At 51.4% G+C, this 23,511-nt stretch overlaps 9 protein-coding genes across 9 annotated transcripts; 4 read left to right on the forward strand and 5 right to left on the reverse strand.

Annotated features, from left to right (window-relative positions):
- Positions 1-190: 190 nt before the first annotated feature.
- Positions 191-1,275, reverse strand: bgt1 (1,3-beta-glucanosyltransferase Bgt1; the record flags this gene model as incomplete). Its single annotated transcript, XM_056881029.1, has 3 exons — positions 191-426; positions 481-944; positions 1,016-1,275. The coding sequence occupies 3 exons, from the start codon at positions 1,273-1,275 to the stop codon at positions 191-193; spliced, it is 960 nt and encodes a 319-aa protein (XP_056746267.1).
- A 2,259-nt stretch (positions 1,276-3,534) lies between these two features.
- Positions 3,535-5,105, forward strand: N7443_000974 (Zn(II)2Cys6 transcription factor domain-containing protein; the record flags this gene model as incomplete). Its single annotated transcript, XM_056881030.1, has 4 exons — positions 3,535-3,591; positions 3,649-4,125; positions 4,191-4,325; positions 4,395-5,105. The coding sequence occupies 4 exons, from the start codon at positions 3,535-3,537 to the stop codon at positions 5,103-5,105; spliced, it is 1,380 nt and encodes a 459-aa protein (XP_056746268.1).
- A 100-nt stretch (positions 5,106-5,205) lies between these two features.
- On the reverse strand, positions 5,206-5,607 carry N7443_000975 (Endosomal protein P24B; the record flags this gene model as incomplete). Its single annotated transcript, XM_056881031.1, has 1 exon — positions 5,206-5,607. The coding sequence occupies one exon, from the start codon at positions 5,605-5,607 to the stop codon at positions 5,206-5,208; it is 402 nt and encodes a 133-aa protein (XP_056746269.1).
- A 423-nt stretch (positions 5,608-6,030) lies between these two features.
- Positions 6,031-7,703, reverse strand: N7443_000976 (putative RNA export mediator Gle1; the record flags this gene model as incomplete). The annotated part of the gene is made up of 2 exons (XM_056881032.1): positions 6,031-6,798; positions 6,876-7,703. 2 exons carry the CDS (start codon positions 7,701-7,703, stop codon positions 6,031-6,033), a joined length of 1,596 nt encoding a protein of 531 aa, XP_056746270.1.
- A 2,298-nt stretch (positions 7,704-10,001) lies between these two features.
- On the forward strand, positions 10,002-14,274 carry ssdA (mRNA-binding translational repressor SSD1; the record flags this gene model as incomplete). The annotated part of the gene is made up of 4 exons (XM_056881033.1): positions 10,002-10,098; positions 10,153-12,758; positions 12,816-14,176; positions 14,235-14,274. 4 exons carry the CDS (start codon positions 10,002-10,004, stop codon positions 14,272-14,274), a joined length of 4,104 nt encoding a protein of 1,367 aa, XP_056746271.1.
- A 965-nt stretch (positions 14,275-15,239) lies between these two features.
- N7443_000978 (uncharacterized protein) lies at positions 15,240-17,590 on the forward strand (the record flags this gene model as incomplete). Its single annotated transcript, XM_056881034.1, has 7 exons — positions 15,240-15,271; positions 15,294-15,485; positions 15,563-16,223; positions 16,245-16,335; positions 16,395-16,809; positions 16,875-17,163; positions 17,216-17,590. 7 exons carry the CDS (start codon positions 15,240-15,242, stop codon positions 17,588-17,590), a joined length of 2,055 nt encoding a protein of 684 aa, XP_056746272.1.
- Positions 17,591-18,442: 852 nt separating this feature from the next.
- On the forward strand, positions 18,443-20,369 carry N7443_000979 (uncharacterized protein; the record flags this gene model as incomplete). Its single annotated transcript, XM_056881035.1, has 6 exons — positions 18,443-18,699; positions 18,928-19,076; positions 19,127-19,235; positions 19,298-19,437; positions 19,503-19,689; positions 19,745-20,369. 6 exons carry the CDS (start codon positions 18,443-18,445, stop codon positions 20,367-20,369), a joined length of 1,467 nt encoding a protein of 488 aa, XP_056746273.1.
- Positions 20,370-20,892: 523 nt separating this feature from the next.
- N7443_000980 (putative ubiquitin conjugating enzyme E2) lies at positions 20,893-22,226 on the reverse strand (the record flags this gene model as incomplete). Its single annotated transcript, XM_056881036.1, has 3 exons — positions 20,893-21,780; positions 21,834-22,172; positions 22,224-22,226. 3 exons carry the CDS (start codon positions 22,224-22,226, stop codon positions 20,893-20,895), a joined length of 1,230 nt encoding a protein of 409 aa, XP_056746274.1.
- Positions 22,227-22,943: 717 nt separating this feature from the next.
- N7443_000981 (putative GPI anchored protein) lies at positions 22,944-23,511 on the reverse strand (the record flags this gene model as incomplete). The annotated part of the gene is made up of 2 exons (XM_056881037.1): positions 22,944-23,384; positions 23,455-23,511. The coding sequence occupies 2 exons, from the start codon at positions 23,509-23,511 to the stop codon at positions 22,944-22,946; spliced, it is 498 nt and encodes a 165-aa protein (XP_056746275.1).

Raw genomic sequence — 23,511 nt, forward strand, 5'->3', positions numbered from 1 at the left:
AATCCCAAAGCCATACATATACGAGACACTTGGGAGGCCCAAGGCTCCTGCACAACTGCACAAACAAATCCATATTTCCATGAGATTTCACCTCGGTGACCCTAAAACTTGTCTATGCGCGATCCCCGAGATCCATACTAGTGAAACAAATTACAATAGAAAAACAATAGGTCCAGTCCCCATTGGCCGCTTATTGGGGGCAGGACATGTCGAACTTGGACTTGCGGTCGGCGGTGTACAAACCCCAGTGCTTCTCGTCCATGGCCTGACCGTTGTCACCAACGGAGTTGGGCTTCCACGACTCATCGTAGGCCTCGAAGTAGAAAAGGTCGACGCCCCACGCGAGCATTCCACAGACACCGGTCTTCCAGAAGGTCTGGGCATTCTGGGTGCCGGCCTTGGCAGCCTCGTAGTCAGAGCCGCCGTCTGGAATGCTGTTAGTATATGTGAAAAAAAATTGCATCAACACTGATCACTTACCAGTAGGCCAGCCAGTCTCGCCGTTGAGAACCTTAATCTTGTCCCAGTTGGAACCGGCAATCTTCTGGATGTGCGACATGGCACCGGACATATCATCGAAGTAGGTCTTGTGGGCCTGGTCGGCAGCAGTACCCTGCCAGTAGGCGAAGGCGTTGGCCAGAACGTATGTGACCATGGGGTTGGCATCAGTGTCGGTGGTGAACAGATCATCGGCAGTGCCATCGGCGAACTTGTTCCAGCTGTCGGCGGTACCAACGGTGATGCTGGGGAACTGCTTCGCGACAGCGCTGATGTAGTTGTGAAGCTGAGGACCGGTCAAATCACCACGGTAGAGAGTCTCGGAACCGACGGTGATGGCGTCAACGACGTCCTCGTTGCCGGGAATGGCGCTCTTGAGAGCGGCAAAGTCCTTGGTGAACGAGGGGTCGTTGGTGCTCATATCGCTCTTGTCCTGGGCGCCGACCCTAGTAGAGACAAATGCGTGTTAGCTGAGATCCAAGTCTACATTTGTCTTTGCAATTGATGGGATTCTTACCAGATACCAAGGACCACCTTAAAGCCCTTGTTCTTGGCGGCAGGCAGAATGTTCTGGGGGGTATCACATTCGGTGCCGGAGTAGGTGCGGACGATGGTGGAGAGGCTCTTCAGGTTGTCGAAGTCGGCCTCATAATCGCTAGTAGACTTGCAAGTGCCATCAGCGTTCTTGTCACCCAGAGAGAACCCCAGAGTGCCGCGAGCGGAGACGACGGCCGGCGCAGCGGCCAGAATGAAAGGCAGGAGGCCAGAAACACGCATGTTTACGGTGTTGGTAGAACCTCGAAAGAAAGAAGATCAGAAAGAAAAGAGAAGGGAAGAGAAGAGCGACGGATGTGAAATGAGTGATAATCGAGGAAGACGGGCTTTATAAAAGGAGTGCAGTGCCAACGTCAGTGGAGAAGGACAAGTGCAGACCGCGGAACTAGAGCTGGACGCCTCCTGGGACCCAAAGAGGCTGCGGCCAAGGGAAAACACCACAGAGCCAATGAGGAGGGACGATGCGAAGGGTCCAAACCCTGAAGGGTCTGGGGGTCCCTGATCAAGGGGGAACCAATCGTGGGCTCCTATTCTCGGATCCGGCGATGAAACAGGGTCTTTCCTCTCCACCTTGCTTCTCGATGCCTCTCGTCAGTCATCTTCTACATGGTCATGGTCATGGTCATGGTCATGGTCAACCTTCTACCTTCTACCTTCTACCCAATCGATGATATTCTTGACGGGGAAACCACCATCTCCACACGTCTCCATTCTCTACTCCATCTTGACCCCAAGTCGCCATCTGGTCGGGTGCCAAGACCTCGCGTCCACGTCCAACAGAGTCGTGATGTCACCCGCCCCCATTGTCAATTGTCCAGAACTGTCGAACCCTGGGATCTTGCAGGATGTGGAGTAAACCGGGGAGTCGATCACGATGGGACAGCTCTCCCGATCCGCCCGCCACGGCTTCTCCGGGCTTGCAGTCGGCCAGATCGGAAAATGGATCCACAATAGGCAGTTCCTAAACTGGCCGTTTCGTGGTTCGCTCGAGTCTGACTTGTCTAGACCTCGCAATTGCACTCAAGGGAGGTCTTCATTTGCCTCCGGACTCTTGCGGTGACCCGGTTTGTTCCACATTGCCTGACATTACGTCCATCCGCCCCGGAGCCGCCGAAGCACCCGGGCACTTGTGGTTGTTTGACTATGGTCGTCGGCTTTTACTCGCAGCGTCTCAAAAATGGTAGAATGGTAGTTCAGAGAGAAGTGTGTTGATTCTCGGTTCAATGATTGGCCCCTACTCAGATTACTGCGGATGCGATGACCGCTCATCAGGCTCATCTAGTCTGCTTTGCATCACCAAGTGATCGAAACTCGGATAGCCTGGCAAGTAATGCCCGGGGACTACCGGATGCTACAAGTTGCTCCCGCTTCATCAGCAAAACCCTGTTGAATCGTTCAACGTATCGCAGATGGTGCATAACCGCCACCACGGGCCGGGGAACCGAGTTCTTCTCTGCATAATACTTTCGCTTTCATGGTCCACGCTGGGGAAAAAAACTCAATACCAAAGTGGAATTTTTCCAGAATGGACATACCTGCTGGTTGCTTCATCCAAATCGAGCATAATTAGTGGACCGCGGCGAACATCCAGTATTCCAATGCACATCTCACCCAACCAATTCGAACCGTATCGGAACAAAGTCTGTGCAAATAGTGGTGAAGGTAGAGCGCTTGATATGCTATTCTCAGCTTTGAATTGGTCAGTGGGTGAGCAGCAAGTCCTTATACTCGCACGGGCATTGGTCACAAAAAAGCCCACTGCCAGGAAACCGACCGATTGATCGTCGAACCAGCGTCGATCTTTTGCAAGAGGCCAAACGCCATGCTATGTCCAAAAGCTGTGGGCTTCATATTCTGAATGGTTATCAGGCTTAGCCTAAAAATGTCGACCTCAGATGCGAGTGCATGCTAAGGGCCGTGCATGTTGTCGATAATCTTAACAAACGATGCCGTAGAATTGTCAGCTAGTATGACAGAACTTCCAATACAAGCACTTACCGACGTGCAAAGAAGTATTAGAAAACCCAGATTCCAGAAAGCAGGCCATAAACCGCAATGTACAGCCCAATGTCTTTGTTTGACTGTTCCTCGCCAAACTCGATAGCCAACATGGACTACGGCCGCTCGAGAGTAAGCATTACGGACCAAACGCGAAATGTGCTGCGCCGAGAAGGTTTCTAAAGTCCAATCCGATTTCAGTACTATCATGCAGCTGTGTAAGTCATGAAGAACTTGTATATCCTCTGTCTGCCATTGATTGGTTGCTCTTAGTTGGGGGCCAAGCCGTCTTGGCCTTTTCACCGCAATCGGCGGGGCACTGAGATACCCTTGAACGAGGAGCTCAGGGCATAATTATCGCCTGACTCAAAGATCTTTGATTGCTCATGGTTGTCGTTCATTCCACAGTGACCGACGTGTACACTATTACCTCCACTACTACCGGCCTTTCCTTTTCCGGTATTACCGTGCGCCCCGTCCAATATGCCAGGAGTCCCATCTAGTAAAGCGTGCGAAGCCTGCCGTAAAGTGAAAAAGAAGGTATGTCTATTACATGAATGGTCCATGGGTATATTGTGGGTCTAATGCGTGACCTAGTGCGATGAACTGCAACCCTGTTCAAGGTGTCTTCGGTTGTCAGTCCCTTGTGCTGGAAGTGGTCGGCAACGTTACAAGTTTAAGAATGCCGACTCAAACCAGATGAAGCCCGAAAGAACTCGGGACATAGTTCTCACGAAGCAAGTTGCGAGTCCCACAATTACTCATGTTCCTACCAATCGACTCGCTGCCTGCTTTATTAATACTCTCGGTATTAGCGATATACGCTATGATATCACATTCTATGGACCGTTTCTCAAGGATCTTCCCCGCAGACTCGGACATAGCGCCGCGCTGGATGCTGCCACAAAGGCTTTGGTCTCCTCCTACCCTTATTTCCATGGTAGAGAGGTTCCTCATGGTGTGTTGATACACTATGGGAAATCATTGAGAACATTACGAGAGACCTTAAATGATCCTGCTAAGATTCAATCGCCCGATACGCTTTGCGCTATCTATCTAATCTCAATATGTCAGGTATACCATCCTTGGATGTTCAATTGGCCATCTACAGTCTTCCATACTAATTCCCATTCTTCTAGGGGTGGCTTCGGAAGCATGAAAAGCAACAAGTGAGCCATGGGCAAGCAATTGCACATCTACTCAAGATAATAGACGTGCGCAAGTGGGATAGCGGGTTTGAAAGAGATTTACTTATTACCATGAGTGTGCCGGTGGTATGTGACTCTCACCTAGCACTTAATAATGATCTCAACACGAGTAGCTCACTCTCATCCGCGGCCTAGATCTTTGAAGGATTAGGGAACCCTCGAATCCGAATGCCCTCAGGTTTCTGGGAGAGTATAATGGCTCTCATACCCCCAGGCTCTCCGCCACAAGATGAAAATCTGCCGCGGTCAACCACAACCCTCTTATCACTTTCAAAGTTCCCAGGATACCTACAACGCCCATATCCCTACCTCGCCGAAATCACCGAAGCTTATACGAGGCTTCGAGAAGATGGCCAAAGGATCCGCTCGTTTCTAGACCAGTGGGTCCTAGCTGATCCAGCTTGTTTTTCTTCCTCGGTAGCTGGTCAACGATCCCGCTACCAAGCCGGATATACCGTGGTCACGGCCCTAGCGCTACTTTTGAATGCCCTTCTTCGTGCGCTTGACTCCAGTAACACCACTTTATCTCAGGAATCGGCTTTCTTCTGTGAACAAATCATCGCTGAGGCTGAATCGGCTTGCAACTACCGTCCGCTTGGTGCCGCATACGTCGCGCCGTGTCTTGTGGTTGCTTTGGCTGTTACGGAAGGTCCGTGGCAATGGGCCTGCATTGAGACCATATTCAGAGACTATGAGGCTGATTCTGGGGACTTGAAATGGAGGGAGATTGTCATGTGGCTCAGGGCGGCTTTTCGTTGTCACCGCATGGGAGGGGGGACGGTGGAAAATAACTCTGATGTTGATATTTCGGCATTAGGAGTTCCTGGGGCTTGCTGCATGATGTAAATCTATGATTCTAATTTATTGATACCAAGCGATTATATCCCGCTAAAAGCCAAGGGGTGAGATGAGATTGTGTATTGGTACAAGAGAACTTTACCGGACCTTATTTCGCTTCTTTATTAACTTCTTGCCCTCGTTTCCACCAAATCCAAGTAGCTTTGCACCAGAACCAAGTCTCGATTGTGCCAAACACACAGAGAATAGCAAGTAGCAACAGTTTCATGTTCTTTCCGATGCCGAGAGACTCGAGGCTCACGGATGAGGTCTGCAATGGATCCGAGGCGGACTCTTCTGGGTTTGACTTGGGCTTGGTCTTGGTATACATCTTGTTCGAGGACATCGATTTAGTCGAGAACATGAGTGAATATGACGGGGCCCTGGTCTGTCTGAGTGGGTCGCGGAGTACCACGGTACGGGCGAGTGGAGTTTGGATCTGGATCCGTGCTTGGAGGCCTCTTAAGGTGCCTTGGAGAGCGAGGCGGAAGGAGGCGATGCTTGGATTCATCTTGACAATGCTTCGGTATGGACTGGTGGTATGGAAAGGGTCTTTAAGGCTTTTATATCATCTGTATGGAGTTTTTCCGAGTGAGGGCTGTCACGAGATGACTCGAGCGCTAGTCTCGAACTGTATCTATCTGCCGCTGATCTGCGCAAAGTAGGACCCTGACGATCGAGAACTAACTTGATTGAGTGTCGTGGCATGAGCCTAGCAAGTCAGAAAAAATATAATTATAAGATTTCAATTGATTTGGATTATTGGGTAATTGCTAAAAAAATGCTCTTCAATATCCAGCCATGCGATTTATCACCAACATTGTCGTTTCCCATACTCCAATTTCTTTATAGTACAAGGTGCAAAAGCCCGGTTGGCCTTTTAAAATACCAGGAAGCGTGGCCGTGGCCGATTCGTAAATTTAGAAGCCCGGGCTTACACGAGGATATTGCTATGCCGCATGTAAGTCTCCTGCAGAAGCTTCAGCTGGGTCACAGGCATGCTCTTGCGCGGAATAGCCGCGGGCAACTCGACAATAGCTTTTCGCATGATGACCAGACCAAATTGGCCGAAGAACGTGAGGATACGCTCCTCAGAAGACTTGAGCATGGATTGCAGCAAGGTGACCTGTGTATCCTGAAGTTCGCCGGGAGGAATAGAGAGTATCTTTTGAATCGAGGTCCAAAACAGTGTGTTGGGGAACGGATTTACGCGTTTCGCTTTGGCGAAGTTGCGAAGTGTCAAGGAGGAGAATCCGGCCCCCAGTGCGGTCATACGGTCCAGGTGAGTTTGTTCGCTAATGAAGGGGCCACCAGTTTCCTCGCGCCACCAACCCAGTGCCATTCGACCTGCTTCAGTCTTTTCACTACCGCTGAATCCCCAAAGGGCTGGGCAGACTACCCGATATTTGGCCCAAAGAATGTCGGACATGTGAATGCCCTTGTACATGAACTCATCCATGGAAAAGATTTGCGCAGCAACAATACCAATAGGCTCGGCGTGGGCGTGGTTGATTGACGCCTCGGTTATCAGAGCTGAGATCAGGCATTTTGCGAAAATGTTGAGTCCGTAGATTAGCATAGCAGGGACCTTGTTCTCCTCAGCAGCGATCTCAGGAGGAGTGTTTGCAAGGAACTGGCGGATATCAACGGTGGGCTCGGGGACGGCGGAAGCTTTGAGAAGCTCGACTTTGATGTCTTGGAGCTATTGGGTATTTATGTCAGAGATCGTTCCATCCATGCCCTTGGGGTGAAGGACCGTTCCGTAGAAAGGGGACTAACCTGCTTCTTATTGGCGCCTTTTCCATCTCGCAGTTGACCGACACACTTCTTGATCGAACGGCGCATGTCGCCCATTGTTTTCTTGACAAGGGGATTCTGCTTGCCGGCATTTCGCAAGTACTGTCGCATTTCTTTGAGTGCCTTGTGGATTGCGACATAGCGTTCCTGCGCGGCGAGCTCTTCGGGTGTAAGTCGACTAGCACCGATCTTCTGTTGTTGCTGGCTTCGAGCCTGCTGCTCTGCGGCCTGGTCTGCGGCCTGCTGGGTCTGCTGGGCTTTCTTGGCGTCTTCTTCTTGCTTGCGCTTTTCTGACTCAACTCGTTCCTTTTCTTGGCGGTCCTTGCGATCTTTTTCCTCCTGCACGGCCCGCTGTGCATGCTCAGCCTCTTCTTCGGCCTTCTTCTTAGCCTCCTCTTTAGCCTTCTCCTTAGCCTTGCGCTCTGCTTCGAGCCGTGCAGCTTCCTCTTGTTCTCGCCGTTGTTTCTCAGCCTGCTCACGCTGAATACGTTCCCGTTCCTTGCGCTCACGTTCTTCCCTGCGTCGGTGCTCTTCTTCTTCAGCGCGAATGTGTTCTTTCAAGACAGACTCGGCCTCCTCGCGGACCTGGTTGTGAAGCGCCGCGACTTTGTCAAGGGCAGCGGTGTGCACAGCTTCCTGTTCACGATCGATCTGGTCGAGGCTTTCATAGTAGGCTTTCCGTTCGAAGGCATGAACCTTCTTCAGCTCGGTAGAAAAGAGCTTCGCCTGCTCAAGGTCTCGAATCAGATCAATCATAAGTTGCTTCGACGGGCTGTCTAACGGCGGCATGTGGCCGCTCTTTCGAGTCATTGTGAGTGTGTCCAGCCTCTCGGCGGCGTCAGGCAAGAATTTCGGGAGCGGTCGTAGGCCGAGAGAAGTTGGAGGAATTGTGGAGAGAACGTTGAGAGCGTGGGGGAAAAGGTCAAGGGTGAGGGGCAAAGACAAGGAGTGAAAGGTCGGGAGGGGTGAAACAAGAGCGAAAGGCGGTTCTAGGTTACGCGAAATGAGTGTGAGGCATGGTCCTGCTCACGTTCGGGGTCAAGTGAGAGCAGTTGGGCTGTTCGGGCCCAGCAACGTCCTCCTAGCAATACCCTGATGAACAGGAGCAATCGTACAAGTGTGGTGATTTGAGTCGAGCTCCAAGTCCCCTGCAACCAGAGCCAAAAGCGAATGAGATGTTCAAGGAGAGTGGTGCGGAAAAGAGGAACTGCAGGAAGGTTGGTCTGGGGTAGTCTAAAGCGCGATCGAGATTAGCAGACTGTTTAAGCTGGTGCTGCGCGACTAGGGCGCAAACGAATTAAAGCAGTGAATGGGCGATATCCTAAGACTAGCGCACTTCTGGTGGAGACCCTACCTTGTCTTTCTTGCCTTTTTTTCTTGGTCTTTATCGTCAGTCCCAAAGCTCCTCCCGATGTTTATCACGCCGAATCTGAAATAAATTACGTGCTGACTCAGCAGTCGAAGTCTGGTTCACTTTGCATCATCGTGAGCATCATCCATTTTATGCTTCAAGCTGAGCGGCTTCTTGTTCGTTGTCTATTGCATGGATTGCAGAATTTGTGACCAATGACTAGGGGTGGAAATGGCCCAAGCTATGCATGAAACAGGCCTTTCTTACCCTCTTAAAAAATTTCTTAGACAAGTCGCCATTAGCGCAAGAGTCTGCTGCTCCAGCTTGATGGCCCTAAAAGCTGCCAACTCATTACCAGCGTATAGTTGTAACTAGGAGGGTCCATCCCTGCAAATCACGCGAAGTGGTCTCCCTCACCCACAGGGCAGCTTGTCCTATCTCGGTCAAATCCGATAGAGGGACATACACCTGTAAAGAGAAAGATAAGCGTACATGCAACGGGGGCCGAGATGGGAGCAATGGAAATCATCCATGGCCATCCGCTCTTGGATGTGTTTGCGGTCTGTTCGGACAATGTATTTACACCCCGTTATAATGTGAAACTCTGACATATACGTTGTATTGGAGTGACAGTACGACCCTCCTTTTGGCCTCCCCACACCCGCCTTTGTATGGATCCCATCATCACTTCACTTCTCCTTTCCCCCCTCCTCCTTCTTCCTCATCTCTTCTCTCTCTCTCTCTCTCTCTCTCTCTCTCTCCCATCGCTCCTTCTCGGTGCTTGCATCGTCTGTTCTATCACTCTACACGTCATTCTCTTCGGGGACGTGCAACTGATTCCCGTTTTCCTGGACGGGAGTTCCTGGAGAGAACAGCTCCTTACCCCCCAGCTTTGGCTTCCGTGATTTTCGAGCATCCGACTCCCGGCTCTCGATCGAGGATTGCCTCTACCACACCTTTTCTTGATCTGGTTGTCAGCTACAGAGTGACTTTCAAGTACTTCGAGCTTCATTCCAGTCGACTCGGTCCTTCCAACTCCTAATTTCGAATCGAGCGAGCGTCGTCCCTTTCAGTCGATCTTTGGTTTCGTCAATTCAACGCGCATTGATCAGTGCAATTGATTTGACTGTCACTTTCCCTCGATTCTATAACTTGACCGCTTCCTTGGCCTTCAAGCGATTTTCATCCCACGTTGGACAGCACAGACGTCATTTTGGAATGCTAGGGCTCCGAGGTTGCCATTAGTCTCTCTTGCAGGTAAGGGCGTTCTTGTTATACCCCATTTCATCATCCATGTTGGACACCTGATCCACGTTTCCTGCGCGTGTTACTGCCTTGAGCTCTCTTTCCCGACTGTTTTGGTCTTGGACGGGTCCCTTTCGTCTCCGCCCGCAATGCAAACTGTCCGACTCATCGCAACTTCCACGTTTTGTGTCCCTCCTTCCCACACTCATCTCGTTCATTCACTTTGCCTGCCCACTCTCTTTTCTCCTGAGACTTGACTTGGTTTCCTTCTCATACCATCCTGTGACCCTTTAACTGATCCGCTCTTTCTCTCCCTTTCAGTATAGTTCGCATCGTCCGTCGCGTTGAAACTATCATCCAAATATAAAGCACCCTCAGCGGTTGGTTTGTGATCCGAATATCTCGGTTCGATTGCCTTTGGAGGCATCACCAGTCTCTCCTGTCACCGGATCCTCTCCGCCTCCCCGCACATTTCACTCCACAGTGATAGCTGCCTTCCTTCATCTGGAACTATGGATCAGCAAGGCCAGTCCGGGCCGCCAGGCCCCGGAGGGCGCAAGCTCCATATTGCTCATCGGAGAAGTCCCTCTGAGCTGACCCCTTTGATGAGTATGATCTCCCCTTCTTACGACTAAACCGGAGTGATGGCTGACTCGGAATTAGTGGAACAATTGGCCATCCAGCAACAAATTGAGCTGCTCCAGCAGCAGCAGCAGCAAATTGCTGCCACACATCAACAGTACGTTAATATGGGCCTACTCCAGCCTCAGCAGCTGGGTCAGGTCAACGCCTTCTCTCCCGGCGGCAACATGGGTGGTGTTTCTCCTCAGGTCAACAATGCCTTCCAATTCCCCCAGCAGCAACCGCAGCAGCTTGGAGCTTCGATGCACGCGCCACCCAACCACTCGCACCGCCGCAATCAATCCGCTCTGCCCGGTCTCCCAATGGGCCCCCCTCCTGCTCCGTCGTCGGGAGCCTCCGGTTATGCTGATCAGCACCAGCAAGGTCCCAACCACAGGAACGAGAATAACAACCACGGCCGTGGTCGTGGAGGTCCACCTGGTGGTGGCCACCAGCGTCGCCATTCTCTAGCTCTCCCAGAAGCCAAGAAGGCCGCCGAGCTCGCCCAACAGAAGAGAACCGCCTCGGGTTTCCAATTCCCGGCTCCTGCGCCTGGTGCTAGTGGCTCGGAAGGCCAGTCTGATGACAAGCCTGCATCCAGCACTTCTCCTGCGCCGCAAGGCCTCGGTATGCAGCGTGCTGGCAACATTCGGGCCGGTGGTCACGGTCGAAGCCAGTCCATGGCTATTGGTGGTAATCGTGGCTCCATCTCTGGCCGCGGTGCAGGTGGATTCCAATTCCCCGCTGCTCCCGCTGAAGGAGGGCCAAATGACAGCCAGCGCCGGGGCAGCCAGCCCGGTGGACACGCTCGTACGGGTTCCCGAAACTTTGACGGCAATTGGCGCCAGCCCAACAACCAGAACCAGGGACAAGACCAACAGCAGCAGCAGCAACAACAACAGCAGCAGCAGCAGCAGCAGGGTGGTTTCCAGCCTGGACACCGCTCGCGGCAGTCTATGAACCAGTCGATGGGCTCCATCGGCCAGTTCCAGTACCCTGGTCAGCTGATCCAGCTGCCCCAGGGACAAGTCATGATGGCTCCTCCTCAAATGTTCGGTGGCCAGCAGTTGAACCCGCTCCAGCTTGCACAACTCCAGGCCCTTCAGCAACAGAATGGTCAGGGTATGGGCGGTCTCGGTGTCAGTCAGCACGCTCCGCCCCAGCTGTCTGTTCAGCAGCAGCAGCAGCAACAACAACAACAGCGCAAGACGCTTTTCACTCCTTACCTGCCCCAGGCCAACCTTCCTGCTCTTATTAGCAACGGCCAATTGGTTGCCGGTGTCCTGCGTGTGAACAAGAAGAACCGCTCTGACGCCTATGTGACAACTCCTGATCTTGACGCCGACATCTTCATTTGTGGTAGCAAGGACCGTAACCGCGCCCTTGAGGGTGACTACGTTGCGATCGAGCTCCTCGATGTGGATGAGGTGTGGTCCCAGAAGAAGGAGAAGGAGGAAAAGAAGAAGCGCAAGGACATCACCGATGCGCGCTCGGGCAGCAATGCTGGTAATGACAAGCTGGGTCGCTCTGATTCCAATGGCGATAGGCAAGAGATTGGCCCGGATGGAAGCATCCGCCGCCGTGGCAGTCTTCGTCAGCGACCTACGCAGAAGAAGAACGATGATGTCGAGGTTGAGGGACAGAGTCTTCTGCTTGTTGAGGAGGATGAGATCAGCGATGAGCAGAAGCCCTTGTACGCTGGACATGTCGTTGCGGTCGTTGAACGCATTGCGGGCCAGATGTTCTCCGGTACCCTCGGTCTCCTTCGTCCCAGCAGCCAGGCTACCAAGGAGAAGCAGGAGGCCGAGCGGCAAGCCAGAGATGGTGCCCACGGCCGTAACCAGGATCGTCACCAGGAAAAGCCTAAGATTGTCTGGTTCAAGCCCACCGATAAGCGTGTGCCTTTGATTGCCATTCCTACTGAGCAGGCCCCGCGTGACTTCGTGGAGAAGCACCAGGATTACGCCAACCGCATCTTTGTCGCCTCCATTAAGCGTTGGCCTATCACCTCTCTGCACCCCTTCGGTACCCTCGTTGAGCAGCTTGGAGAGATGGGTGACCTCCGTGTCGAGACGGATGCCCTCCTCCGTGACAACAACTTCGGATCTGATGAGTTCTCCGATGCCGTTTTGAAGAGCATCGGCTGGGAAGATTGGTCTGTTGCCAACGACACCGAGGCTCTCGCCACCCGCCGTGACTTCCGTGGGGAGACCACTTTCACCATCGACCCGCAAGACACAAAAGCCCTTGAGGATGCTTTCCATGTCAAGAAGCTTGATGACGGAAAGGTCGAGATCGGTGTTCACGTTGCTGACATCGCCCACTTCGTCAAGGGTAACTCTCTTGTGGACCGTGAAGCCAAGAAGCGCGGTACTGCTGTCTATCTGGTTGACCGTCTTATGAATATGCTTCCCCCTCGTGTGTCCAATGAGCTATGCTCCCTTCTCCCTGGCGAGGACCGTCTGACTGTCAGCGTCGTCTTCAAGGCTAGCCTTGAGACTGGCGAGATTGATGATGACGTCTGGATTGGCAAGGGTGTCATTAAGAGCGCAGGCCGTCTCAGCTACGAGGAGGTTAACTCAGTCATCACTGGCAAGTCGACTTCGACCGGTGCCGGTATCACCAACGACAACATTCAATTGTTGAGCGTGAGTTTCACCCCTTCTTGTCTTTCAACTTCCTTGCTTATGCTAATTTCTTTCTAGACTGTTGCTAACAAGTTCCGGGATGCGCGTTTCGGCAACCGTGCTGCTAACGTCCCTAGCCTGCGTCTGCTCCAGCAGCTTGACGATGAAAATGTGCCTGTTGAGTATAACATCTTCGATTCTACTCCTGCCCATGAGCTGGTTGAGGAGCTGAGCCGCCAAGCCAATTTCTTTGTCGCTCGCAAGCTGGTTAGTGCCATGCCTGAGAAGGCATTCCTTCGCCGCCAGGATCCTCCCAGCGACCGCCGTCTTACGCTGTTTATTGAGAGAATGAACCGTCTTGGCTTTGGTCTTGACGCATCAAGCAGTGGAACTCTGCAAAGTACTCTGTGCAAGGTTGAAGATGTCGATCTTCGTAAGGGTATGGAAGTCCTGCTTGCGAAGGCCATGCAGCGGGCCAAGTACTTTGTTGGATCTGGTTCCCCCGACGAGCAGCGCCAGCACTACACCCTCAATGTGCCGGTTTACACTCACTTTACCAACCCATCTCGCCGTTATGCCGATGTTCTTGTGCACCGTCAGCTCGAGGCAGTCCTCTCAGAAGGCGCTATTGAGTTCACCGAGGACATGGAGTCTTTGAACAAGACCGCCGACCTTTGCAACAACAAAAAGGATTCGGCTCTCAATGCTCAAGAGCAGAGTGTTCACATCGAGGCCTGCCGCAACATGGACCGCAAAGTTCATGAGATTGGTGGCGACCTCATCAGCGAGGGTATCGTGCTTTGCGTGTACGAGTCCGCCTTCGACGTTCTTATTCCCGAATACGGTTTCGAGAAGCGTGTCCACTGTGACCAGCTTCCTTTGAAGAAGGCCGAGTACCGCAAGGACTCTCGCGTGCTTGAGCTTTACTGGGAGAAGGGCGTTCCTTCCTCTGCTTACATCCCTGAGGATGAGCGTCCCAAGCCTGGCAACTCTCGCGCTGCTCAGGCCGCTGCCGCCGCTCGCGAAGCTGAGGCTGCTAAGCAGCGTGCTCGTGAGCACGACGAGGCCATGCGCAAGCAGACGGAGACTGGAACCATGTCTGCTGACGATGTCGATGCCCTCTTCGATGATGATGAGGATGTGGATGAGGTGACTGAGGCAGCTGCCGGTGTCTCTTTGAACTCGGCTGACCGCTCGACCCAGAGCATGCCGCCATCGCCTACCCGCAATGGCCACCTTCAACAGGGACCTCACCGTACTCGCTCTGACCCCAAGATTGCCTCGAGCACCAGCGATGCGCCCGAGAACAAGATGACCAACAAGGAGAAATACCTGAAGCTCTTCAAGCTGCGCGAGGAGAATGGAGAGTTCATCCAGGATGTCACTGAGATGACTCGCCTCCCCATCATCCTGAAGACCGACCTGAGCAAGAGCCCGCCGTGAGTACCCTTACGCGAATTCTGCAAAAAATTCCAAAGCTAATCCAAGTCTTTACAGATGCCTGACTGTTCGCTCTGTCAACCCTTACGCTCTGTAAGGGATTGAACGGTGGTTAATTCTCCTTCCTTGGGATATATTATTGCATGCCTAAACTGCAGATTCTTTGGGCGTGCCGGACATCTTCAAGGTGTTCACACATACCTTCGGACATAATCCTCCCCCAGACATGCGAATCGAACATATCATTATCGGGAATTTTTCCCGGTATCACCCTTTTCTTGCACCTGGTGTGGTCAATCCTCAGTTGTCTCACCATCTCTCTGACGTGTCCTAGGCTCGTATACTTAGTGTTTTGTTATATGTTGTGCAGCGGTTGTCTGATTTTGTTTTTCTCTTATTGAGAGCATCTGAGTCGTCTCCCGGAGAGAGAAATATTGTTCCCGTCTGAGCCTGTCTCGGTCCTCTTTTCTGGTCCGTTTCTTCTGCTTTTGACAAAAGGTCGGGGATTTGTGGCCCTCGAGAAGATTAGCGTGAGGGTCAAGATTGATTAAAGCTCGATAGTTCCGGAGAGTCCTTCCATTAATCAAGTATTTACACATTCACTCTTCTTCTTCGTAGCTGGGTAACCTTTTCATCTCGCTACTCTACTCCAACGCCGCTGGCCACGTCGGGGCTGTCCTAGTCCCTACTAAACCCTCCCATTCAGATCCGACAAGACTGCCCACAGCATGAACTCAATAAGCAGTCGCTAGAGTATGACGGGATTCTTGGAGGTCAGTTTTCCATAATACATATCGTTGTTTGCTTGGTTGCTTGGTTGCTTGGTTCACGTACATACAGACCTCGGTGCCTAGTCCTCCCCTGTTATAATGGCCGAACGGAACAACGTTGGTCCTGTACTTCACAACCCTATGTCACCTACCACCTGCACATCTTCGGCTCTGTTCTCGAGACCATCGATGTATATACGACCCCCTAGCAGTGAAATTTAGCGAGTAATCCGATCGAGAGAAAGAGGGGCGAATTCAATAAGGCGCACGACTTGCGTATCATCAACAAGAGATGTCTCTGGTGGTTTCAAACTTGCAATTCTTGTCTCTGCTAATACTGTGACAGGCATTCTCGGCGTCGGAACGGCAAGCTTGCTTCCTGTGAGCCTTGTCGCAAAGACAAAGTGCGGTGCGACCATGCCCAGCCGGTGTGCAAACGCTGCCAGCAACGGGGCTTCACCGGCCGGTGTTTCTACCATCCTGCACCGTTGACGAGCGCCACCAGAAGACGACCCGATAAGGATAGTCAAATCCGCCTGTAAGTATGTCCACATTCCTTCGCCTTGCGCAGGTGCAGCAGAAAGATCAGTAAGCTGAACACCCAAAAAATCATAGATCACCTTCGCTTTCTTTGAGAAACCTAGAGAACCCCAGATCTGATTCTGAAACGCTGGACGCTGTGGCAGAACGCCCTTCTGTTTGTCACCCAGCACCTCGAACTGACCAACTGCTGCCAGCGGGATACTTGGGTCCGACGAGCTTCATCGCGGGTTTTGAGGAGAGTGTTGACTTTGGTTTTCAGGCCAGTGAACAGTGCAACACAGATGGACGCGAGAATTCCGTCATGGTTCCATCTCCGGGTTTAGTCAAGAGGACCGCAGAAGTTCTTAGCTGTTTGCGAGATTTCTCCTATATCAAGAACTTGGTTCAGGAATACTACAGCGTCTCTCAAATTGCCGTCATTCCATCATCATTTATCCTCAACACGCTGGACGAGCTTGAGGTCACTGTTAAGGGAAGCTTGTTTGGGACCGCGTCCGACGAACAACTGTTGAAATTCAGCACTTTGGTAATACAGAATACTAGTAAGGCTTTGAAGGTCCCCCAGAACACCGACGGGAGTGTGTTCCATAAATGTTTTACTGGGCCTTGCCTTCGCTTGGAGATTATTGGAGTTCTCTATGCTCTAGCAGGCCGGGCCAGCTACTTTGGGCTAGCGGACGGTAGGGTTCGCGATACCGAGTCACGAACCCAATTCTCTCGCAAAATGTTGGTTGTATGCGATCTCACTATACAGATATGCAAGAGTCTAACAAGTTTGAATGATCTTTCACTCTGTCTTGTCCATGAAAACCTCCTCTTGTCAAAGTTGCTGCAGGGTGATTCCAGTCAGTCATCATTAATGATCCCACATGAATCCCGCCGGCGCTGACAAGATGGTTCACAGGTTCGGTGACATGGAACCGCTTGGGCGAGCTTGCCACGGATATATTCGAGTTTGGTGTGCATAGAGACACACCTAGTTCATTGCCGCTGTTCATTCTGGAATCTCGACGTAGGCTTTTCGCAGCTTCCTATCAGCTCGATAAAAGTATTGCGACTTTCCTTGGACGACCACCTCGCATTTCATGGAGACACTCTGATTGTCTTCTTCCTCTCGATATCAGTGATGAGGCTTTGGCTGGACCACCCTACACACTGGAGGCTGCTCGACGCTCTTTGGATGCTAATGGATGGAATACAAAAAAAGTCTATCAGCAAACATCGTGGATACGACTACGATTTATTATCAGTACATTCCGAGAAGAAATTTTGGAGCTGTCCCTCCAAAAGTCAAGTCCAAATAGAACGGAGCAATTGCGGTAAGTTGAAGTCGACGCCCGTCTAGGGCCAGTTTTGTCTACGTGGTGCTGACTCTTGGCACTAGGGGAGTCTCCAGTCGCTGTCACCAGGCTTGGAGTTCGTTGCCCGGACATCTTCAATACACGCCTAGTTGTTGGGAGTCCGACCTTCCCATAGGAGTGAAGTTGATGTCCATAATATCATACCTCGGCTATCTCTATAATGAGTTTTTGGTCCAAAGCCTATTGTGTCAGGATAGTGATAACACAAATGCTGCACTCCTGGAAGTCAGCTCTGAAATTCTCTCGACTGTCTTGACCCTGGGCCGACAGTGGGAGCGGTCTGTTGATATCAAGAGTGACTTCACTTGGATCGTGAGTACTTCCTTTGGCCACTTAATTGATCTCCACTTATCTTGCTTTTTAGACACTTGTCTATGGGTTCTCATGCGCCGGCGTTTTGATCCGGGCATTGCAGAGACAAGTTCGGACGGGCCAGCCATTGTTGTTTTCCGGGTCCCGATCTTCCCTCATACGCAACTTGAGCGTCTTTATCTCGCATCTAGAGTCCATGGCAGGTTCGGAACAGCCGACATCTCCGTTATTCGTCCGTGCGACGTCCGTCTTCTCGAGTATTATTGATGAAATATTGGAGCCGAGACTAGAAATTCCCGTCGACAATACTAATCTCGATACGATATTAAATCCTGATATTGACACGCCCTTCTTTTTCGATCTTCAGGGGATGGACTTGTTTGAAACCCAAGATTTCCGATTTGCCTTTGATGAGATGCTTTACTAAGGAGGGTGACGAGCTTCTGAGAACCGCCTGGGCAATTTGAAGACTTCTGCAATTGCTGCTAACAGTTACTTTGTTCTCCGTCTTTTACGATGCCTTCGCAGAGTCTTTGACCAGTCTCCCTTCGCTTCGTTGGGTATGATAAATTTGAGCACTTGCTGATCATTTTGAACCCGTGAAGAAGCGTTTGATTTAGCATTCAGGCATAAAAAAGATCGATTCAATCTTCATATGCTTCATAGGAATTGTGACAGGAACGTCGGAGTTAGCGCTCGTCACTAGCAACGACTTAGCTTCTGAGGTCACGACCTCGCATTTTCAATGAGCTCCGGATGGGCAGGCTGGACAATGACAGTAAGGATGTTGAATTTTGCACCGCTTTCATCTTGCGTATACTGAAGGCCTATAGTTGTGGTCGTCATGAGGACTAGGAAATGTTAGTTATGGAGGACGAAACAACCAAGCCGAAAAGCACACTACCATCCGAACGCGATCGAAAAGAATGCCGAAATCCGAAGACTCTTTTTGGCGATTGTCTTTGCTGAACAGTTTCCCTACAAGGAGTTTTATCTTTTGCACCATGGCTTCTCAGGTTTTGTCTTTTCAGGCTGTAGGATCTAGCCATCGGCTCGGCCCCAATGTCACATCGTCAAGATATGCCGAACTCCGAATTTGATTCCGAACACACCTTCAGTAAACCCCATCAGGCTAGTCACATATTCTGTCATATTTTAATCCAACGACTGTGTATCTATAAAATCCTTGCGGCCCAGTAACTTGCTTTGTCGTTTTCCCCATGAGAAACAATCCCGCTGCTGAAAAATACCAGGCAATTCAGAAGCTCAGACCGTGTCTATGGTCTCTTCATCAACGATGCAGGGCCGCCTAGCCACAGATGACGAGATTCGCGATTTACAACATGTTCCAGCCCATCTTCCTCAGCGAGTTTGGCTGGCGGCGACCATTGGAATGGCGGAGCGATTTGCTTATTATGGAACACAGACCCTCTTCCGTCAGTATATATCCATCAACCCTAAATCACCACGCCTTGATCTCGCTGTTAACCAGGCTAAACCACAGAAAACTATCTTCAAAACAAACCGACCGACTTGGTACCCGGGGCAATGGGGCTGGGAAAGTCTACGGCCACCACCGTGAATTTAGCGTTCACGGTGTTGGTAAACATCCTACCACTGCCAACATCGATTTTAGTAGATGGAGTGCTAGGCCGATATCGATCTCTTCAAATATTCACGTGGTCAGCTCATCGCGCGTTTCTTTTGCTTTGCGCTGTGATATTTAGGTTAACGAACTGACCAATCTCTCTTGTACATCTGCAGCATCTATGCAATTGGATCTGCAATCCTTTTTGCGACCTCTTTCCCGTCGGAGATGAAGACTGGTGTCTCAACTCCTGGCTTTGTGGCCGGGGCGGTTCTCATTGCTATCGGTCTCGGAGGGGTACAAGCATCTGTTCAGCCTTTCATCGGTACGAGCCAGAATGCAGAAGCAGAACGTATTGGCTAATTGACTTTTCAGCGGATCAATACACCGAAACAGATATGCGAATCAGAACCAACAAAAAAGGGCAAAAGGTAGTGGAAGATCGCGAACTCACCATCCAATACATCTACAATGTATATTATTGGTAGGTGAATAGGAGAGACCTATGATGAGGGGTTGGGTTTAGCTAATGGCCTTTGCCGGTAGGATGGTTAATGTGGGCTCATTGGGTAGCATCGCCACCACACTGATGGAGAAATACATTGGCTTCTGGTCAGCTTACCTGTTGGATCTCTGTGCCGTGGCTCTTTGTGTGTTGGTGGTCCAAGTGGCGAGGCCAAAATTTGGTACGTTTCATGGTCTAAGTCACAAAAGCTGGCATTTCTGTGCATCTAATCGCTTCCACCCCTAGTCCACCCACCCAGCCAAGGCTCGAAGCTTCCCCTTGCCGCTCGCTGCCTATGGTGTGCTATGAGGGGAGGATTCAATCTCGATGCCGCTCTCCCAGAGAGGCAATTGGAGGTGCACGGCCGAGTCGTCCTCTGGGATAAAGAGTTCATCGCAGAGCTTCGAGGTGCTTTGTCGGCCTTCAAGATCTGGTGAGTGAACTCGCATCACTGTCGGTGCCTTGCATCGGCTGACTGACATGCGTAGCATTGGTTGGCCGATATTCTGGGTTTGCATGGGCGAGGCATCCCAAGTATCAATCTCTCAAGCAGGTCAAATGGAGACGCACGGGATTCCGAATGATCTCCTCAAAACTTCCAACGCGGTGACCTACGTCTTATTTGGAATAACCGTTCAGAAGCTACTCTATCCGTTCTTGCAGAAACGCAAGATCGCTTTTAGCCCGGTGAATCGCATCACGCTTGGTTTTTCCATTATGTCAATTGCCATGGCATACTCTGCCGTGGTCCAGCATGCGATCTACCAGGCTGGTCCGTGCTACTCACGTCCTCTTGCGTGCGACGCATCGCAGGGAGGAAAAATCCCAAATCATGTCCATGTGCTCCTACAGCTTCCTGCTTTCGTGATCATCGCTATTGCCGAGGTATTCTGCTGGCCAACCGGCTCTGAGTATACTTATTCTCACGCCCCCAAGAGCATGAAGTCAATCTTGCAGGCATGTTATATTGGAACGGCAGGATTAGGATATCTCTTGGGCATGGCGTTGTCCCCACTCGTCAAGGATCCTCTGCTGGTCGTGTTGTGGTCTCTGGTCGCTGGACTGATGTTCCTGACGGCCTGTGCATTCCGTGTTGCCTTTCGCAAATATTAGAAGACAGTCACCAATAGGAGTCGATGGAGTGGCTGTGATGGCGGATGGGGCCAAGGAGCATGGAAAATGTAGCATTCACGTCTGGCTTCTGTGAGTCCATCAACTTACACCTACCTACATTCGGCTACTGTGAACTGGAACTTAGAGCCGCGAAATGATATCTTTTGGAATCAATAATTGTTGAGGCAGGCCATAATCATAATCAGGTGATGCTCAGTGAACAATGCATGTTGATTACCAGTGATCAAGAAGCGGCAGGAGGTGAGCACTAGAAAGGAAGAGGAAATGTCTCGAGTGCCAGGCATTATTCAAGCACCGTAACTCCACTATGAAACAATCCTCATTTAACATATCCATCCCATGCAACCAGTCCCTCCTATGCAATATAATATCAAACAAGGTGTAGAGGGAAAAAGGGGGTATCGAGATATAGAGTAACCAAGACACCGAATGATGCAACCAGGCCAGAAATGCAGGGAAAGAAAAAAAAAAAAAAAAAGGTCCAACAAATCCCATCGAATCTTCAAAGTCGCCGAACTCCAATGCGCGGCTTAGCCTTCGGTACAGCGGTTTTCCGCGGACCACCGACGACCTTCTTCGAGACACGCGACGGATTCGAATTCAATGATGATTTCACTGAAAGACCAGGCGTCTGAGCAAGAGCGTTGGACGCAATTTTGGCCTGCAATTCAATATCTTTCATCCCACCAGTAGCGCGGTTCTCTTTCCCGTCGCTGCTAAAGCGACGCGAGATATCCATCAACGTGCGATCTGGCACGTCCTCGTAGATCTGGAGATCGTCGCGGAGTCGAGAGGCATTGCCCTTACTGGGTGCCAGTCTCGGAGACTTGCGCTGCGGCGAGGATGAGCGTGTGCGGGTGTTTGCGCTGATGTTTTGCTCTGAAGAGCTCTTTGGTAGATCCCGTTCGTACTCTGAGTCGGAGTCTATGAGCATCATGTCTGCGTCTGGGTCTTCGGGGTATGGCATGGTAAGGACGGAGAGGGGGCGTTTGCCGAGTGCTTTTCGTGGGCTTGGGGGTGTGAGGCGGACCGGGGTTGAGGAGAGGGAGGGGTTGTTTTCTTTGCTTGGGTCTTCGTTTTCGCTGTCGCTCATTGTGTCTTCTGACGGGGTTGGTTTGCTTGTTTTCTTGATTGTGCCTGGGTGGAGGGGTTTTTGTTTTCGGGGGCGCTGCAGAATTGGTTCTTCCTCGTGGCGTATTGAGTTAGAATCTTCGCCTCTGTGTTTGGCTTCTAGGACGGAGTCTTTGAGGTCGTCGGGGATTGAGGCGTGGATTGAGGTCATTAGTTTGGCTTGATGGGAGAAGGCGTTGAATTCTTCTCGCAGGAGGGTCCCTGCTGATGCGTTGAGGGCGGAGTCGGGGTTGGGATTGATGAGGAGACAGGAGATGGTCTGACGTCAAGTTAGGACAGCGGTCGGATGATACGTTCGATATGGGGACTCACAATGAGCACATCGCGAAGGGTAAGCTTGGACTCCCAGTCCCTCTTGAGTGTGTCTACACACACTGCGCCTGTCAGTTCCTCCACATTGGGGTGCCAGATGCGGGTTCGGAACGTCGCCTTGGGCGGACTGTTCGGATAGTCCTCTGGCATCTTGAGATGGAGTCGCCAGAGGCCCTGGGAGTACGGTGTACCGGTCGGGCCAGTCAGAAGGACCGTCAACTGCGATAGATCGTCGGCCACAGCGAAGCGACCATCGTCCGGTGGCAACAGGTAGTATGGCGGCAGCTTGTCGCTGTGCAGAGCGGCATGGTCTGCCGCGAGTCGGCGGAGATTTGAAGGCTGCATCACATTAGTATCTCCTAAGCGCTAGTTGGGGATCGTGGAACTCACCATGGTGGATGTTAATGTTTGGATTGAAGCAAAACAGCCGGTCGACGAAGTAACCGGCTGTTTGGAACCACTAGTCCCGAAGCGGTGACGCGTCAGTCACGCGAGTCGCGTCGCTCATTACATTTCCTTTTTGGGATGACTCTGTACTTCCTTGATAGATCACATTTGCTTTGTGATTGCCCCTGGCGTGAGTCTAATGCCTCTTTTTAATTGACTCAAATAATTCGATCTATCTCTCTCATGGTATGGGATTGCTCACATCTAGGATTTACAGACACATAACAATGTGATCTAGGTGCCTGTATAGACAGGGGAACAACGGCGTCGGAACAAGGTTATACTCAAGGAGTGGCATTCTCTTGACAATGGATTCACTATTTACCAGGAATTAAGCTAATCATGAGCATCAGAAATCAAGTGAGAAACGGGTGCGCCGCGGGCATGCTATCCGATTCACTTGCGAAACAAAAGGGTCACTGTACCACATCCCAGACATAATCAATTACAAGTCCCCCGTGACCGTGATTAATGTAATATAAAAGAAAGATCGAAAAAAAAAAAAAGAAGCTGCTAACATTTTCGCGTCCCTCATCCCACAGATCAAATCGATCTGTATCCATTCAACCAGTCACGTCACTTTGGCTGTTTCCCTATCATAGTATTTGCAGATACGGGACCTCAGTCGCTATGACGAGGACATGGTCACAGGTTGCTGCTGCTTTACAGAGCGAAAACAGCCAGGGCAGCACCAGCGAACATACCGAGACCAGCAGTGGCCATGGCAGCGCCGCCAGTGGAGGTGGAGCTAGCAGCCATGGAGGCGCTGGAGGAGCTAGAGTCGGACGAGTCCGTGGACGTGGAAGTGGAAGTGGAAGTGGTCTCAGTAGTCTCAGTGGAGGTCTTGGTCTTGGTCTTGGTGGTGCCAGTAGTAGCGGCAGTGCCAGTAGACTTGACGGAGGTGACGAGGGTCTTGCTACCGCTGACAGTCACGGGAGTGACAACGGGAGAGGAGAGACCAGCGGGGATGGAGGCAGCAGGCTCCTGGGAAGTCGCAACCGCGGGCTGGGAAGTCACAACAGTGGGCTGAGTAGTGACAGCGACGGGCTGGCCGGTCACAACACCCAGAGAGTTGGTCTCAGTGAGGTAGTTGATGGACGAGGTCTAATCTCACGCGTTAATAACGGGATAAAAACATTTGACCATCACACCAGGCGTGGGAAGTGAAACATACCTCGGCAGAAGCGCCCAAAGCGAGGGCAGCGGCAGCGAAGACGATGGAGTAACGCAT

Source organism: Penicillium atrosanguineum (genome assembly GCF_028827265.1).
Source record: "Penicillium atrosanguineum strain IBT 20685 chromosome Unknown utg000001l_segment0_segment0, whole genome shotgun sequence".
NCBI lineage: Eukaryota > Fungi > Ascomycota > Eurotiomycetes > Eurotiales > Aspergillaceae > Penicillium > Penicillium atrosanguineum.